This window comes from Astyanax mexicanus, chromosome 15 (genome assembly GCF_023375975.1).
Source record: "Astyanax mexicanus isolate ESR-SI-001 chromosome 15, AstMex3_surface, whole genome shotgun sequence".
In the NCBI taxonomy this organism is placed as follows: domain Eukaryota; kingdom Metazoa; phylum Chordata; class Actinopteri; order Characiformes; family Acestrorhamphidae; genus Astyanax; species Astyanax mexicanus.
Window position 1 is genome coordinate 22,719,837 of NC_064422.1, and position 17,485 is coordinate 22,737,321.

Genomic DNA, 17,485 nt, shown 5'->3' on the forward strand with positions numbered 1-17,485 from the left:
CTAAAAGGTTAGAAAATTATGACCAATAACGAGACTTTATGTAGCAGTTTTTAAGTTTGTGTCAGTGCATCAAGTATGTTCAAGTTTACAATGTACCAATAAATAATTATAGCTTACCTTGCAATAGTGCATACGAGGCTAAAAGGAGGAGAAAACAGACAGGGAGCAGAGAAAAAATGAATGACTTTTTTTAATGTATGGAGTTTCAAGCCCTGTTTGCAAAACAAAGGCGTTTTTTGATTGCATGAGCAAGTTTTAAAGGTGCAAAAGAATGCATCCACTGGGCCTTTAGAACAGACGTATTTGTACATCCATTAGTAGAAGTTTTGGAAAATTAAATGTATATTACCAGCCATACCGCCAACACCATGTTTATTAAAAGGCCCTGTCCTCAACTGTATTGAGTATTAACCATCGGTACCATCTGAACTGTTTAGTTTTTATCATGCTGCAGTGTGTGTGTGTGTGTGTGTGTGTGTGTGTGTGAAGTGTGAAGTGTCTTTACTGAAGTGGTACGGTGACTGTAATGGACTGATAGTGAAGCATAGGCTGATGTAAAAGACTCATCCAGCATGTTCCCTCTTCCTCCCCAAGCTAGCTGGTAGGCCCCATGCTCACCATTACATTAAAGTCCTGCTCAGAGATGTAATCAGTCACTGTGGAGATGTGGTGTGGGTTGTTGACAGCATGGGAGCAGTGGGGTGGTGGTGGGGGGGGGGGGGGGGGGTTGCTCTTCCTGAGTACAGTAAATGGAATGAAATACTTTGTGCAGGCACTCAAAGCAGGTTTTTTTTTTTTTTTTTTTTTTTTTTCTGTCTGTCGAGCGAGTTCACATTAGGACCATCAGGGTGGTTCTGGTTCATTTCCCAGTGAAATGGATTCCTGTAACACCTTTGTGACAGAAAGGTACCTTTTCCTGAACCTGATTCGTTATTTATTATTTGTTCTAAAAGGGACGGCTGCACAGACCAGGCCATTAATGGATTTAGCATTTTTTTCCCCTCATTCCACATTTTTTTCTTCTGTTGTCTCTTTTTCTCTTTACTCGTTCTTTTTGTTCAACCCTCCCTCTTGCTCTCTCTCTCTCTCCCCTCCCTCGTTCTCATAAAGGAACATTTAATTGCAGATTTCCTGTTCTTGGCGCTATGCCGTTTACCAGCTGTATGGAATGTAGCTCTGCTGCTGTCTAGCTGCCAGCTGCTGAGCTCAATGAAAAAAAAAAATCAAAAATTAAAGTTGTGCAGGCCTTCACGACCTCTTAAAAGCATTTTTTCATCCCTGGCTGAGGAAATATGCTGTGGTTGAACTTGTAAGGTGTAGATTATTCTCTTAAAGTGAAAAGGGAAGGGAACCGTGACATGGGATAGCCATACATGGACATGTGGAGAACTGATTTTTCTTGGAACTGTCTTTTGTTTGTTTTGAAATTTATTCTCTTTCACTTCTCACCTTGCAGTTTGGACTATTCCCATTACATTATCTCAACAATCAAGCACAGGAACAAAAAAAAAAAAGTACCCGCATAAATACTCAAATTAAGTGGCAACATCTGATATCAATTATCCGCTGGAACTCTTGAAAACAAGGAAATATGAGGTCAGCTTAATTTAAGCTTAATTTTGGCCATTGTACACAAACTCTAAAGGGGTCATAAGACCTGCTTAAAGCTTAGGGAGGGCTCCCAGGGGTGTTGAAGTGGGGGGGGCAGGGGGGTACGGAAGGGAAGGGTGGATATTGAAGATTTCAGAGGATTAGCTGCAAACAAGATAAGTCTTTGTGTGTGTTATTATGCCTCTATTATATAAACATGAACTGAAACATTACAGTGGGAATCAGGTATTTGGCAGCTGCCCGCTATTTTGATTTGACCGCGTGGAGCGAGCCGTTTTCCAGTTTTAGCAGCTGTAACATGTTTAAACTCTTTTGGTAATGGGATCTGAAGATGAATGTTCCCTCTGGGCTCCTGCTTAGCTTTGCCGTTGGCTGGCTGCCAAACCCCAGCCAGCATAGCATAGTTCTCCCGCATGCCTCCTCCTCCTCTTCCCCCCTCTGCCTGAGCATGCTCAGTGCATCCGCGCCGCTCGCAGCTCCAAGAGGCCTGGACACTGTTGGCCTCGCTGTTGAGTAAACACCCAGCCAAGCAAAATAGCGGAAATGAATTCCTCTGGAGATGCCTTGCAGATTTTATTAAACAGGAGAAGAAAGACGAGATAAATAGGAAGAGGGGGGTGTGTGAGAGAGAGAGAGAGAGAGAGAGAGAGAGAGAGATTACACAGTGCAGGAGGGGGGAGATTTCTAGTGATATGATGAAAGGATGAAGGAAACAAAAAAAAAACACCAACAACAACAAAAGCTTCTCTAAATAATTGAGATAGAGAGGTCTGACGTATTTAGCGCATCCCCTGTTCTGTCGGCTCCTCTTCTCTGGCATTCCCAGATTGCGATGCTTGAGATGTAAAAAAAATAAAAATAATAAATAAATAAATATTATTTTGATTATGGCTGCCATCTCACGGTGGATATTTATAATTCTGCGTGCCTCTGACAGTTCCCACCCGGACTCATTAATCACACTGAGCCACATTATAAAAACTTCAAACTGCATGAGCAGAGCGGCAGATTACAGTGCTGTGTATCACCCCGTCCAATTACCACAGCCTCTATCAAGCTTCTCCATCAGCAAAAGCCAGAGACAAGGCTGAGAGCAGCAGCCTGGATCTCCGTGTGTTCAGTTCATGCTTGGACAAGGAGAAGCTGGGAGAAGTTGTTCTGCAGTATACATCAGGGTTCCCGCAGGTCCTTAAAATGTCTTAAATTAAAATCTTGATAATTAAGATCTTAAATTAACTCCAAATTTGCTGTAGGTATTACATTTTTAGATGTGTTAAATGCCAGTGGAAAAGCGCATACTTACATTAGCAGCGAGTTACTGGGGAGAGAACAAAGGTTAGCGGAGAGCTAGCTTACATTAGGTGTGAGCTAGCTAACATTACTGAGGAGAGAACTAAGGTTAGCGGAGAGCTAGCTTACATTAGGTGTGAGCTAGCTAATGTTACTGAGGAGAGAGCTAAGGTTAGAGTAGCTAGCTAACATTAACAGGGAGACACGGTTAGCTGAGTTAACATTAGCGACGAGCTAGCTAACATACTAGCATACTAGTTAGCTACGTTACTGGGGAGAAAACTAGGGTTAGCAGAGAGCTAGCTAACATTAGCGGTGAGCTAGCTAGCATGCTAACATGTCCTGCATAACAACAGAACAAAATTGAAAAAGAAAATTGATAACAAATGGGAAACATTAAGTTTTAAGACGTTATAGCTACATTTTTTGGCCCTAAATGATATTTATTGAGATCTTTCAAAAAGGTATTAAAAGTATTAAAATTGACTTTTAAAATGAAGTAAGAGCCTTGTATATAATTTCAATGTATCAAAAAAATAGGATTAGTTTAGATATAAAGATGCCATAAAGGTGTCAGACAGTGGTTTATTTTGTGATGTGTTTAAACCCTGGCCTTTAGAAGGCAGTAGTTTTTTTATATTGTCTTCAAATCCCACTTTTTTACTCTGATTTTATAGACATTTTTATAGACGTTTTTTATATTAAACAAAAACAGAATATTGTTTTGCTTAGAGTTGCGAGAGTAGCACAATATAATGTTATATATTAAATTGTAACTCTTATGGTGTATCGTGTGCGTAACGTAATACACAGCCCTAATGCGTAATGTAAAATCTCATCTGGGTTAGGTAGGTGCAGGTGAAAGGCTAGCCTGATGAGACGAGCGAGAGAGTGGGGGTAAGCGAGGGGGCTGTATGTCATCAGCTGCTGGGAACCGAAATGCTTTTAATTAGGATCAAGTGCATTATTCCCCATTTGCCCTGCATGCTTCATTGGGGACAAGGTATTTCAGAGAGAGGGAGAGAAAGGGGAGGGAGGGAGTGTGTGTGTATGTATGTGTGTGTGTGCATGTGTGTAGATCATCCTGTTGCTCTGGTCTTCTGTGCAAATCCTATAATAGATCTAATAAAAATCTTTTATAAAAAAGGTTAGAATCACAGCTGTGCCCTTAGCACTTCACATGCACTACCTGAGTCTCATGGGAAGGGAAAGGTAACTAAGTACTCTCCCTCATCACTAAATGGACATATCCGTGGCTGTTGTATCTAGTAACTGTTGTCTCATTAAGCTGATTGTGGGTGTATAGGCATATCAAAATTTCTTTGTGATAAACTAAGAGAAATGTGAACTGGGGGTGGCCCATCTTGATCAGAATTAAGACTGCTCCGAGCAAATTTTAGTAGATAAAGTATTGTCAATATAAAGCCCAAAATGTAAGAAAATGTCAATATATCACCTTTCCTACAGTATTGCAATATTTATTGTGATATATTGAATTGTAACGCATGTAGTGTACACAGCCTGGTTGGGAGCATCTAGAAAAAATGTGGAACAAAGCTTTGTACTTGAACTGAGCTCTCAAGATCTTAACTTTTCTCTTTTTAAAAATGAGAAATTAATTTTCCTGATCCGTCATTGTTCCAGTAGAATAAAGAGAGGAGACGTTGTGTTTAATGTGGTGAGAGAGCCGGCAAAATGCAAAAAGAGCACTCGTGAGTCAGCCTGTGTATTTAGGCCAGAGTGCTAACCTGTCTCACTTCCCCTCTCCGCAGGCTAATTCTGCCCTATGAGAGATTCACGAAAGGAGAGGAGGACAAGCCACTACCCCCCATCAAACCCAGAAAGCAAGAGGCCGGCGCCCAGGAGGGGGGTGCCAAGACAAAGGTCCCGTCCACAAAGCGCCTGAAAGACGACCAGAATCCGAAGGGCCGCAGTGAAAAGGACGCTTCAGCCAAAGTTTCAGAGCCGGTCAGTTCGCCATTCTCTCGCAGAAGAGATGCTGCACAGCAATACTTTCCTTTTCAAAACACACAGAAGAAAGAGAGCGAGAGGGAAAAACATGACAGGCCACTTCAGGCTGACTGTCTTTTGTCTCTTTAACAAATAAGCTGTCAAAGGCCTGTAAGAATAGCGCTGTCAGGAGCAGCTGGTTTTAACATAATTATTTGAGCTGAATCGGAGGCTCGGGACGCTGTGATGCAGCGTGGTAAATCAAGTGGTATTTCCCTGCCTCACTGACTCCAGGCGATTTTTACGCTTTGCCTGATTCGGTTATATTCTCTCTGTGAACCGCTGGACTGCCGCACACTGGGCTTTCTACCGCCCTCTCAGCCTTCTAGTTTTACCTCACAAATCAAGTAGAGGAGAAAAGATCAAGAACAAGTTGCTGTTATTGACGAGACCTATTGTGCAGAGAGCAGCGCTGAGGGGAGGGCCGGGCTGGAAATGCCTGCTATCAGATCTGACCGGCCATCACATGCTGAGCGAATTGATGCCATATTTTAGTTCTTATATAAACCGCAGGTTTATTTTTATCCCTGAAAGCCAATAAATCCATGGTGATTTGCAAATGTCTTTCCAGTTAAGCGAAAATATGAAAAAAAGAAGGGGGGGTGCGCACGACTCTGCGAGGGGAATGAAAATTGAGTTATTATTTTCACATGAATAACCAAATGATTACAGAGAAGATGAAAGGGCCGTTTGAATTTTTCTCTTGAAGTGTCAGATTTCGACACATTTCAGAGCTGCTGCACGGCACATATTCATTTCTGCCGTGCATGAAATGAGTGATCGGCTGCGGCGTGGAAACAAAGAAGGCTGTTGTAGGGGCTGACTGCTTTTCCAGTGGCATGCCTAGCTCATCTGTCTGGTATGTTCTGTAATTTGAAAGCCCTCTCCAGATAATTGATTGTACATTGTACAAGCGAGAAAATGAAAATGGAATTCTCTGTCTGAGACAGCGCCAACGCGATTGGCTGAGAGGGAGGGAAAATACAGGAACAAAACACTTAACATTTCAATCAAAGTTATAGATCTCAGCTGCTGGAAATATTTGGTGAGGCAGATGCTGGGATTGCATCACAGCCCCCCGTCTCGGTGGAATATAATCAGGACATGTACAAATATAGGGATGCTGCTCTGGTAAGAATCAGAGCATTGTGAGCTGTGTTAATTCAGTCTTTCCTCAGGCAGCAAAGACAATCAGGGCTATTGAGTGATACATGCCTTGCCAACAAGCAGTCACACCCCATTACGACTGTGTAATCTTGGCTGTTAGTCACCAGCTTCTAAGACCCCCATTCGACATTGTATTAAGGGCATGTCAGAACACAGCCCCAGGATAAGAGATTGAGTGAGCTTGCAGGTCAGGGGTCATCAAGCAACACATGCTCTTTATCAGCAGAAAAGACGTACAAAAGATGGGAGCATATTCATTCACTTCCTGAGTACAGTCCCATACAAACTGTGCAAAAAAAGTCTGTAATCAGACACCAGATAAGGGTATCACTCCTCTTTCACATCTACAAAAAGACAAAAAGGACTTGATGTTTGGGAGTGGAGTAATTTGATATATGTTTGCACAAGCCATTATTCAGAAGCCATTGCATACTTATCTGGACTGACTATGGGAATGGAGTGAAAGAGATGAGCCAACACTTTATCTGATTAGTAACTGATGTTAAACATCTGTGCCTTTCTTCAACCAGCGCAGGTAATGAATAGACAAGTGCATGTGTCAGTGACGCTATGTAGCTGATGCTATGTCACGTGTCTGCTCATTAGAGAAATCTGAAGTTTGCCTGGAGATTTAAGGTCATTAGCAGATGTGTGCTGTCACTTCCACAGCACTATGCTGACTTCTTATTTTTGCTTTTCATTTAGACTGGAGTGCTTTTTAGAGATTGAGAGTGATTTATCACGGACAGATGAAAGGTGGTCTCCAATCGCACCCTTTCCTACTCAAGAATATTACTGTTTTTTTATTTAAAAGGAAAAATCGTTGGGACTACTGCTTTGCTGATGAGTCAAATAAACTTTAAATCATGCCAAACAGCTGCAAAGTCAGTCCAGTGCAAATCCTTTAGCCTAGCTTGATTTGCTTTGAAGGTTTGGTCATCTGTTAGCTGCCAAATACAATATAGTACAGTTTGATTATATACCTCTGTAGTACCAAAATCAGTCCCTAAGTAACTTTTTTGTCTTGTGTCCTTGTGTCTCCAGGGTGCTGAGGACATAGAGGACAAGGAGCAACTCCAGGAGGACTTGCTGCTGAAGCAGAAGCCCCAGAAGTCCCAGCTTCCGGTCCAGAGGGAAGGCGAGGTCATCAGTCCCTCCTTGGAGGATGACGACGTGCAGCTGATAATCAAGGAGGATATAGAGGAGAAATTGATGCTCCAGAAAGTCCCCTGGGACAGCAGCCCACACGAACCAGTCAGTAGGAGCAAGCATGCATCACTACCACAGGATGGCACGCCCCTCAAATCAGAGGACTCCGACGTGTTCCCTGTTGCTGCATCAATGCCATTACGCCACTCTAACCCCTTCGCGCACCCTCACACACAGGACCAATGGCAGCATGGAACACCGGAGTACAAGGTACCTGCGTACACCTTGGGAAATATTGAACAGACTGAGAATCAGAATCATGTAGGAATGGTGCTACCCACTTTGAAGCAAAGACCTCTGCAGCCCCTCTCAGTGCCAAAGATCCCAACAGAGAGGGCTGAACTGCCCACAAAGGAGGAGAGCTTCAGCTACAACTCGCTTCTTTACCCTAGAATCAACCCTGGCATAATGTCCCCCTTAGCCAAGAAAAAGATGCTGTCCCAAGTCAGTGGCACTGGCTTGCCCAGTAATTACCCCTATGGTCCACCTCCTCCATTAGTCAACAAAAAGGCATCTGCCAGTAGTACAGAGGAAACAGCTGCTGGACAGCATGGACCCCAGGTCCCTTCTACAGCAAGTGAGGCGAGTGTGGTAATCAAGCGTCCTTCTGTCATCCAGCACGCTCAGAGCTTCAAGCCTCGAGGCACTGAGGACAGAAAGCCTTCTGTGGAGGCTTCTCAGAGAGAGGCACGTAGTGAAGGGGATTCAGAGCCACCCCAGCACCAGCCTCTCCATCAGTCCCAGACCAGCCCCACCAGAGAGCCCTATATTGTGAGGGCCAGCCCTCACTCCAGTGTTGAGAAATCCACAGAGATACCACGTCCTGGACAAGCGCCTAGCTTCCTTGGCGATTTCTACTCCTCGACTCACCTGCACAACCTCTACCGCCAAGCTGAGCACCATCTGAGCAAAGAACAGCTTAGCAAGTACCTAAGTAGAGAGGCTTATCCACGGGACTCTGAGATTGCACATGGTTTCCCACAGAGCCAGCAGCCCGACAGTGGAAGCCTGACATACTGTGCCAGTCTCAATCAGAAAGAAAAAGGCCCTCCTAGTGAAAGGGTGGCAGAGGAGCAACCCACAGATCTGAGCCTCCCGAAACCCTCATCACACAAACTGCACCGCTCCTCTACGCCTTCGCTGAGTGGCCTCCCACATTCCATGATACAGCAGGATGTTAAAAGCACTCCTCTCTTTCAGGCAGGCAACAGTCAGAGTGCTAGCTTAGACTACCACCCCAGAGCCTGCCGCGTACCCCCCATGACTGTTTCCACCCCTAAGAAAGTGGTTGAACCTCAGCCCAAAGCACACAGCGGCAGAGCGGATGAGGCACTGAGCTACAAATTAGATGAGATGGCTCGGCCCATTCTGACCACCAAAAGTAGTCCGCAGAACGTTGGTGCTGCACGGCCGCTGAAAAGAAACCTGGAGGAGCTGGAGAACGGGCCCACCGAGAAGAAGATCCGTGCTGTGACGCCCATGCATTGCTCCACGCCTAGAGACACCTCGGTGAAAGTGCGGACCCCGGAGCCCGACAACGAATCCATGAAGCCGGCAGAGCCGGCACACGCGGTGCATATCAATAGCTATGCTGCTGAGGGACACAAGTTCCCTCTGCACTCCCCCATCTTCCCAGGGCTGTATCCTGGGGCTTTCGTATCTCAGGTACAGGACATGTGTGACAGCCTGGGCCCCCACGTACCCCCTGGTTACTCACATCCACTGCAGTACTTGAAGAACCAGGCTGTCATTTCACCCCTTATGCCCCCTTTTGCCATTCATTCCATAATGATGCAGAGACAGTTCTTGGCCCAGGCGGCCAATCCAGCCCACCTGTACAGGCACCCAGTTGGGACTTCATACGGGGACATTCTTCACCATGGCCTCTATCCCATGTCAGCCCTTAACCCCCAGCCTGCTTTCAGTCCCCCACAGCTCTCTTCAGTTCACCCCAGCACCAAACTCTCCTAGAGGAGCCTGACATTCCGGTAGCTGGAGAGGCTTAGAAGACACTCCTTCTGACTGACACTCAAATGGTCCCCATTTCCAATGACACGCTAGCCACGGCCTAGAGGCGCTTTAAGGATATTTCTGTTATGTGTCTTTCTTGCCACTCAAGTTTATGATTTGCACATTTCTTTGAACATGGGCCAGCTGGGCTGATTGTGTCTTGTTCTCACCACGCTGTCTGAAGGCGTCAGATGTCTGGCCTGAATAAGGGTTGCCTTGGAATGAGCGCTGGAGTTAGCAGTAGGTTATTGTGTCCCAGTGGAGGAACAGGAGGAATTCTCACTGAACTTCTGGATGTCCAAAGGATATAAACAAGTTGAGTGACAAATCAATGCAATTTCAGCAGTGCTATTTCAATCAATCCGCAGAACTCTGTTTTGAAACACTATTTTGACATAATGCAGAAGAGCTGCCTGTTGGAACTATTGTACCTTTGCATATTAATCCTTACTGTGCATCTTTTTATGTATCAGTGTGGTAGTTTAGTGCTCATATTTCAAGCCTGCAGGGGTTCAACAGGTAAGATCAGATTTTTTGTTCCAAACGCGCAAGAACCACGAGAGATCAGAACATTGCAGTTTGGTGTGTTACACGGCTACATGTAAATAAAACTAACTAAGCTTTTCTTGAAAGAATCTTATACATTGATGAAAAAATGTGAGTTAGGTTTCACACGCTTTTCTGACCACCATCCTCTGGCATCCCCTTTCTGTTCCTCTCACACTCAGCGAAGTTCCCTCCCATTTGCCAGGGCAACGTGGAATGTGTTTGTCAAATGTAGGACCGAGGTGCTTGTACATAACCCTTGCAAACTGAAAAAAAAACACTTTGTATCATATTCACTGGCTACTGTAATTTCTGACTGCACAGAACCACAAGTTCTAAAATGGGATCGCTTTGCTCGTGAAGGGATGAAGTACCATGTCCAGGACTACTTTGGTGGCTTTTTCTTTGCAGGCACACACTTTCACAGTTTACTCAGAGGAATTCTTTTCAAGGGATTTACCAGGGTTTAAGACTACACCTGGGGATGTAGGGGTGGGTGGGAAGGGGAGTTTTAGGAGCATTTAGTGAAGCACACAAAGGCCCTTCTTGATTGTTTATAATAAAAGATGTATAGCAGTTGGTGTCAAAATTACTTTAAAATATATTGGAAAAAAATGTCTGTATTGGCAGTGGTCAGTTCTTCGAAAAGGTCTGTGTTAAATGATGTGAAACTGCAGAACATGGTTGTCAGTTATACAAACTTTCTTTGCACAAAGAATTTTGGAAAAGAACCAACATGATTATGAAAGTGACACAATCCTCCTAGGGGTAATCAATTTTCTTTTCTTTTCTCTTTCTTTTTTTGATGTATGGGAGTAGGAGAAATAAAACTTAAAAGTTCAAGAAATGTATTTGCTCCAACTGTGTTTGGGGTAGCACTCAAGGTTGCTATGTAACATTTTTAATAAGAAATAAACCGTTTTATAACTTAAAGTCAATTTATCCGGGTATGTTTTGTACTTGCTTCTGTTGCATATAGGAATGGCAGTTATGGCTTGAAAATAACATCACAGTATTGAACATCACTGTTCACAATACAAGGGTTGGGTGGTATCCATGTTTTCACACCATCAGTCTGTGTCTCAATGTTTGTATGGTTTACTGTATTACCTGGGGTGGATGGTCCTCCATTTACATTTACCAATCCCCATCCCCTGCCAAAAAACTTTTGCAGTCATTTAGTCCCCCGTGAGTAATGCTAAAATCACTATTACAAACTGTACCGTGGGCAAGCCTTTTTTGTTGTTTTATACTTTTACCAGACATGGATATACTTTAGAGAATTCAGAGGTGAAATGAGTTCTGATAGGAGCCATGATGCTCAAGAATGCATCCCGTACAAAAGGAGAAAAAACACTGGCCATCCACACTAAAAACTGATTGGCTGACTCACAGACTCTTTGCAGAGAACAGGCCAATCAGAACCCTCTCTGTTTTGCATGCGCTTCATGAATATGCGAGCAGTGCACCTTTCTCTCTCTATCTTTCAAACACTCTAGTGCAGGGGTGTCAAACTCATTTTGGCCGAGGGCCACATTGGCATATTGGCTGTCCTCTGAGGGCCAGATGTAACTTATAAATGTAAGAAAATTTAACCAGATGTAATATAAAATGAATGTAATTACTCCTTAATGTTAGATAACTCTCAATATATTATTTATTCAATCAAATATTACAGTTGCATGGAAAAAAATGTTTGCTTGTTGCTCTATTAACATAAATCCTTTTAATTTGTCATGTTATAAAATCCAAAAACTCCATCAATCAAGAACCAAACTATTCAAGTGAATAGAAATGACATAAAATACAAGTTATATTAACTTTGATCAAAACGTTTGATACTGAAATAAGGCTTAATAAATATAAAATCAAAAATTGTGAGCTGTTAAGAACATGTGACAGATCAGTTCCTCATCCAACCACTAGTGGGAGCTGCAGCAGCAGCAGCACAAGCCCACAGTCTTTACTGCAGGGGTCTCAAAGTAGCGGCCCGCGGGCCACATGCGGCCCGCGACGCAGTTTCATACGGCCCCTCACGGGTTAACAAAATAAACATACATCTGGCCCGCAATTCAATTTAATTATTTATGCTTTATTATGTTCGTTTTCATATTTTATCTTAACTTGTATTTTGGTGTGTGTGTGTGGTTTTTGTTTTTTTTTTGCTTACGCTGCGTTGCCTGCTTTAGTAGTCTTCAGTAGCCTTCAACAGTCTAACCTTGCAGCCGTGGTGTGTCCACTAAACTCCGTAGTTATAAACATCCTGAGGTTAGCAGCGCGCTAACTGACCTGTTTATAATGTAATCCGAGCAGTGCCTCCGTGACGCTGCTCTAAACTGCTGCTGTTAGCTGCTTGGGCTGAAAGATGAACTGTAGAGAGCTGTATTATCCGGTTAGTGGGGTTATTTTATTTCATACACAGAAGAACTTACAAATTTTTAAAAATGCTCCAGACTGGCTCAGCTGAGCCCTGTAGCCCGTGGCTGGGCTGCAGCTCTGACTAAGCAAAGACTGCGGGCTTGTGGTGCTGCAGCTGCAGCTCCGACTAGTGGTTGGATGAGGAACTGCTAAATCTGAGGAAATGCTAAATCTGTCACAGCTCACAATTTTTGATTTTATATTTATTAAGCCTTATTTCAGTATCAAACGTTTTGATCAAAGTTAATATAACTTATAAATTAAAAGGATTTATGTTAATAGAGCAACAAGCAACCATTTTTCCATGCAACTGTAATATTTGATTGAATAAATAGTATATTGAGAGTTATTTAACATTAAGGAGTAATTACATTCATTTTGTATTACATCTGGTTACATTTTCTTATATTTATAAGTTACATCTGGCCCTCAGAGGACAGCCAATATGCCAATGTGGCCCTCGGCAAAAATGAGTTTGAGACCCCTGCTTTACTGAGTCAGAGCTACAGCCCAGCCACGGGCTACAGGACTCAGCTGAGCCAGTCTGGAGCGTTTTTAAAATTTTAAGTTCTTCCGTGTATGAAATAAAGGTTTTAACCCCAATAACTGGATAATACAGCTCTCTACAGTTCATCTTTCAGCCCAAGCAGCTAACAGCAGCAGTTTAGAGCAGCGTCACGGAGTCACTGCTCGGATTACATTATAAACAGGTCAGTTAGCGCGCTGATAACCTCATGATGTTTATAACTACGAGTTTAGTGAACACATCACGGCTGCAAGGTTAGACTGTTGAAGGCTACTGAAGACTATTAAAGTCTATTGGAGGTTATTGAAAGGGTTATTGGGGCAGAAATCAGTACAGGCTGGTTAGATAAGGGATTCACGTCCTCGTCCTTTGCTGAGGTGAAACTGCGACTAGCGCTGTCACAGTGATGTTTATTAACATCATTAAAACAGATTTTGTCAGCTATTGTCTTATAAATATTTACACATAACTTATATCTCTCCTAAAAAGCGTTTATTTTGGTCAGTAACACTCTTCGTAACACAAAATGCATACCGGTCTTTCGCCTTGAAGCACAGCCGTCCGCATCAACTTTTCTTTTCTGGACATTATGGGACAAACATTTGTATGTCTCAATTCCACCCGCGAATTTACGCCTTCCCTCCGGCAGGGTTTCCACATCAATGACTACACTGCCGTGTAGTGGCAGTAAGCCGTAACTTCGCGGGTAATACAATCGACAAGCATTGTGGGAAATGTAGTTTTTGGTCAAAGAACGCTTCTGACCTATTTATTATAGACACTAAGATTTTACAAGCTCTCGCGGGCCACATAAAAGGACGTGGCGGGCCACATTTGGCCCGCGGGCCTTGTGTTTGACACATGTGCTCTAGTGGGGGAAAAGTCTGTGTGTCGCCTGCGTGCGTGTTTGTGTTCACTCTTGGGCCACTCATTCTAGATTCTGTGAGATTTATCTGACCTGCGGGCATCAGGGAGCCGTTATTGATATGCGGTAAACTTCGGCAACTTCCGTAAGACTTGGGAAGCCTGTGTAAACTGACATTTTCAATGTTATGAAAATTCATATTTCAACTAGTGACTAATCTCCTAATTTATAAAACATCTGCATGCAAGTAAACACAATAGTCAATCTTGAGGTCAGCAAAAACTAACTATGCGGTCATGTTTATAAATTTTACAATGGGGCCATAATATAATTAACAATATAATAGTAATCATGAGCAAGCCCACTCGTAAGGTGTTGTAATATATCACAATAATGGTAAACAGCACATGGTTGCCCAGCTTTACTCTCTAGTGAGTCTGGCCAACCAAGTTCTTTTTAAACGCAAAATAGAAAAAAAAAAAAAAAAACGAACTGCTCTGAAAGTGATGAATCTTGTTGTTTAGCTCTATTAAGCTCCTCAGATTCTCTTCCTTTATTTACGGGAAATGAAAGCCTGATCAAAACAAACCCTGAAGCATCATTTCACTCTGTGTACACAAAGTCACAGAGAGAGTCAGAGGCCTCTATAAAGCGGATGTTTCTCTGGAGCTTGTGCAGGAGGAGAAAGTCACCCCTGGTTTGGTACTGTAATCACCCGCATGCTGAAAGGACCCTGTCCTGGAGCACATCTGCTGTAGTTTACCATGTTCATTATAATTGTAATGAGAGCTGGGACTTTTTCGAGGCCCCGTAATTAGAATGTTTGTCAGAAGCGTTTAAAGTAGCTCGCTCAGTGTTGGATTGTCACGGCCAGCTGTGTTTGCAGGGTTAGAGTTCGTGTCTTCAGCATGTCTTTAACCCTTGTGTGGTGTTCATAATTTTGTTACTCGTTTACTTTGTTACTTGTATTTAATTCAGCAAAATTAAACAATTTTACATTAAAATGCTTTACGCATGCTTGCTTCACCTAAATTGCAAGCAATATAAACAGCTTACATGGTTAATATTTGCCCTTTACCTTTCTTATGTTACATTTCTTTTAAAAAGTGCTACTCTTTTTTATTAGTTTTTTTAATAAAATGTAAAATAAAATGAATTAAACTCAAGATATGAGTAGAAAATTTGTTTAGTTTCAAATTTACAAATGAAGCAATGTTTATTAGCCCTTGGCCAAACATACTGTATGTAATATAAATGTGTGTGTGTGGGGGGGGGGGGGTGTACAGTGTGTGTTTATCGAAAATGTGTTTTGATATATGTTTTTCACAAAAAATGAGCCAATGCCAATGAGTTTGAGTTAGTTAGTTTTTTGTTTCTCTTTGTTTGTTTAATAGCTTAAGAGAAAATAATAATTCTAATTAATTATCAGCTCCTATAATTTCATTTAGTTTTCCTAGACAGATGTGTTTATGAGATATGAGATAATTAACATTATTCAGATTTTTTTTTTCTCTTAAAATGTAGCTCCTGAGAAACAACCTTTGGATTTTTTCACTTTGGTCCAATTAATGTTTCACATGTGACTTCACTTCCTTTGGTCAGCCTGTACTCACCTCAGTCTCAGCTGAATATGGATATTCACATCAGTAAAGTGAAAGGTCTCATCATTTGCTAAGGTGCTAGTAAGGCTGTCAGGTCACCAACTGGTAAGATATTATTGTATTTTGCACACTTAAACTCTTTAATCTTTATTTTTCCATAAAATCGTCAGTACGCTTTTTAACTTTTGCATGAGCAGTAAAGGAACAGCGTTATACAGGAGTTTCAGTTTGGTTCTCCAGCACTGGAGCTGGAGTAGCATTAGCATTAGCTGCTAACCGCTATTTCCCTGTTCAGAGGGGAGTATTATCGGTTTGTAGCTTGCTCCTATCCCCGGCTAGTACTGCTTGAGTAGCATAAGCATTACCCGCTAACGGTTAGCCGCTAATGCTAATGATCCAGACTTGTGATGGAGAAATACGGTAATCTAAGTTTACTGTAAATAAACAGAAGCGCTTTACTCACTCAAATAAACAGCTTTCAGTAAAAGTAAATTTGTGTAGATTCACACCCAGAGCTCGAATGAGTATTTTTATATTACAGTTTTGTTTACTTAGCTTAGCTTTACTTAATCTAGTTAGCCACAGAAGCAGTTCATATGGAGCCTTAAAACACTCTGATCTTTTTGTGTTGTGTTCGATACACTGCTGTTCACACGAAATTCTCAGAATAATGCCATCCTCTAACTGAGCTTCTTTTTAATCTGTGTGGTTGTTATATATGGCTGTGACTGAAATAGATCCCCACTCCTTCATAAGTACTGTACTATACAGGGAGAAACCGTTGTTAATTCAGGTCGCATAAACATATGTATAATTGGCTGAGCTGTGATTAAAGTTCTGAATAAATGTTAAAAGTAAAAAGCACTGAGATGTTCATGGAATAATGCTTGACTGATATTTATTTCGTTATTTAGAAACATAAACTCATTAATTAACTACGTCTGTTGCTTAGTAACAAGGCGTATAATGTATTTTGGTCCATATTCAGCTCACATAGTGAACTATAAAGTTTAATATAAATTTTGAGTGCATTCTTAGAGTTTATGGTGCTATTAAAATCACTTTCAAATTCCACTTTGAGATTCAGACACTCAAAAAAAATGGCAACAAAACAAAAATAGGGAGCTATTTCAGTCACAGCTAATACCAGTGAATCTGCTGTTGCAGCAGACTTTCTAACACAGTAAACAAGGACCCCCAACCCAAAGGGTAAAGTAAACTTTATATCATATAAATAGTATCATAGTATATTCTCACAGATTTTTTTTGATCAGGTCTGTGGGAGGTAATTAAGACTATTAATACCACTTTGTGTGCTTGTGATTCCTCTAATTTATGGCAAAACTATATTTTTGACAAACTTGAACAGTTTTTCACTGACAAAAGTAAAATACAGTCCGGTGCAAAACAGGAGTTATGTAATTGTAATGTTTCCGTCTTCATTCGCTTACAGCAAGTTATGAACATATCACCCCTCATACAGCCCCCCTCGAAGCCATAAATAATGCCATTGGTTCCGCTAAGTTCAGTCTGCTGTTAAATCAGTCCGCTAAGTTGCATATCAAATTTGGAATCTGCAAAATGCCATGTATGAAAATAACACCAAAATTGTATTCACTGTCTGTAGCATTTTAAATGCGTAAGGGAGATGGATTTAAGACATTTTAAAACAAAATTAAGGCCTTTTTTTAAAACAGATAAATTGATTTTAGACTTTTTAAGGGTCTGCATTTACCATGTACAAAAACATTACAGGAATTTACACTAAGAATTGTTTGGTATAGGCCTTTTGTGCATTCTCTGCTTTGTTGATTATTTTAACCTGATCATTTTTCAAGCACTTTAAGCAAAGCTTAAAGTGCTTGAAAAATGCATGACCTCATCTCGTTCAGATCTTGTGCAGTAAAGAACGGCTCAGTGCGCTTCAGCCACAGTCTGGTTTATAAATGCTAGAGCAGCATAGGTAATAGAAGCCATGTGGCCGGGCCGCAGCAAATATGCGTGATTGAAATGCAGGCCTACCACTTCAAGTGCTCTTAATAATACAGCCAATATTTTGAGAACAACATGTCAACCTTGAAATAACTGCACTTCATTAAAATGTAAAACACCCCAGCAATGATTTTCCATGCTTTTGATGCACCCTCTAGTGGTTGAATCACATGTAGTCAGGAGGATCAGCAGCTTTAATTACAGGCTGCTTGTTCTGTGAGAGTCTGGATTTTAGAGGAG

General features: G+C 41.9%; 1 protein-coding gene across 1 annotated transcript in view; it reads left to right on the forward strand.

Annotated features, from left to right (window-relative positions):
* Positions 1-10,785, forward strand: part of arid5b (AT-rich interaction domain 5B) — a 135,702-nt gene extending 124,917 nt beyond the window's left edge. Inside the window, exons 9-10 of the mRNA XM_022669199.2 lie at positions 4,674-4,869; positions 7,123-10,785. Of these exons, the coding sequence (XP_022524920.2) occupies positions 4,674-4,869; positions 7,123-9,258 (2,332 nt within the window). The 3' untranslated portion in view covers positions 9,259-10,785. The remainder of the gene's footprint in view (positions 1-4,673; positions 4,870-7,122) is intronic.
* The last annotated feature ends 6,700 nt before the right edge of the window (positions 10,786-17,485 follow it).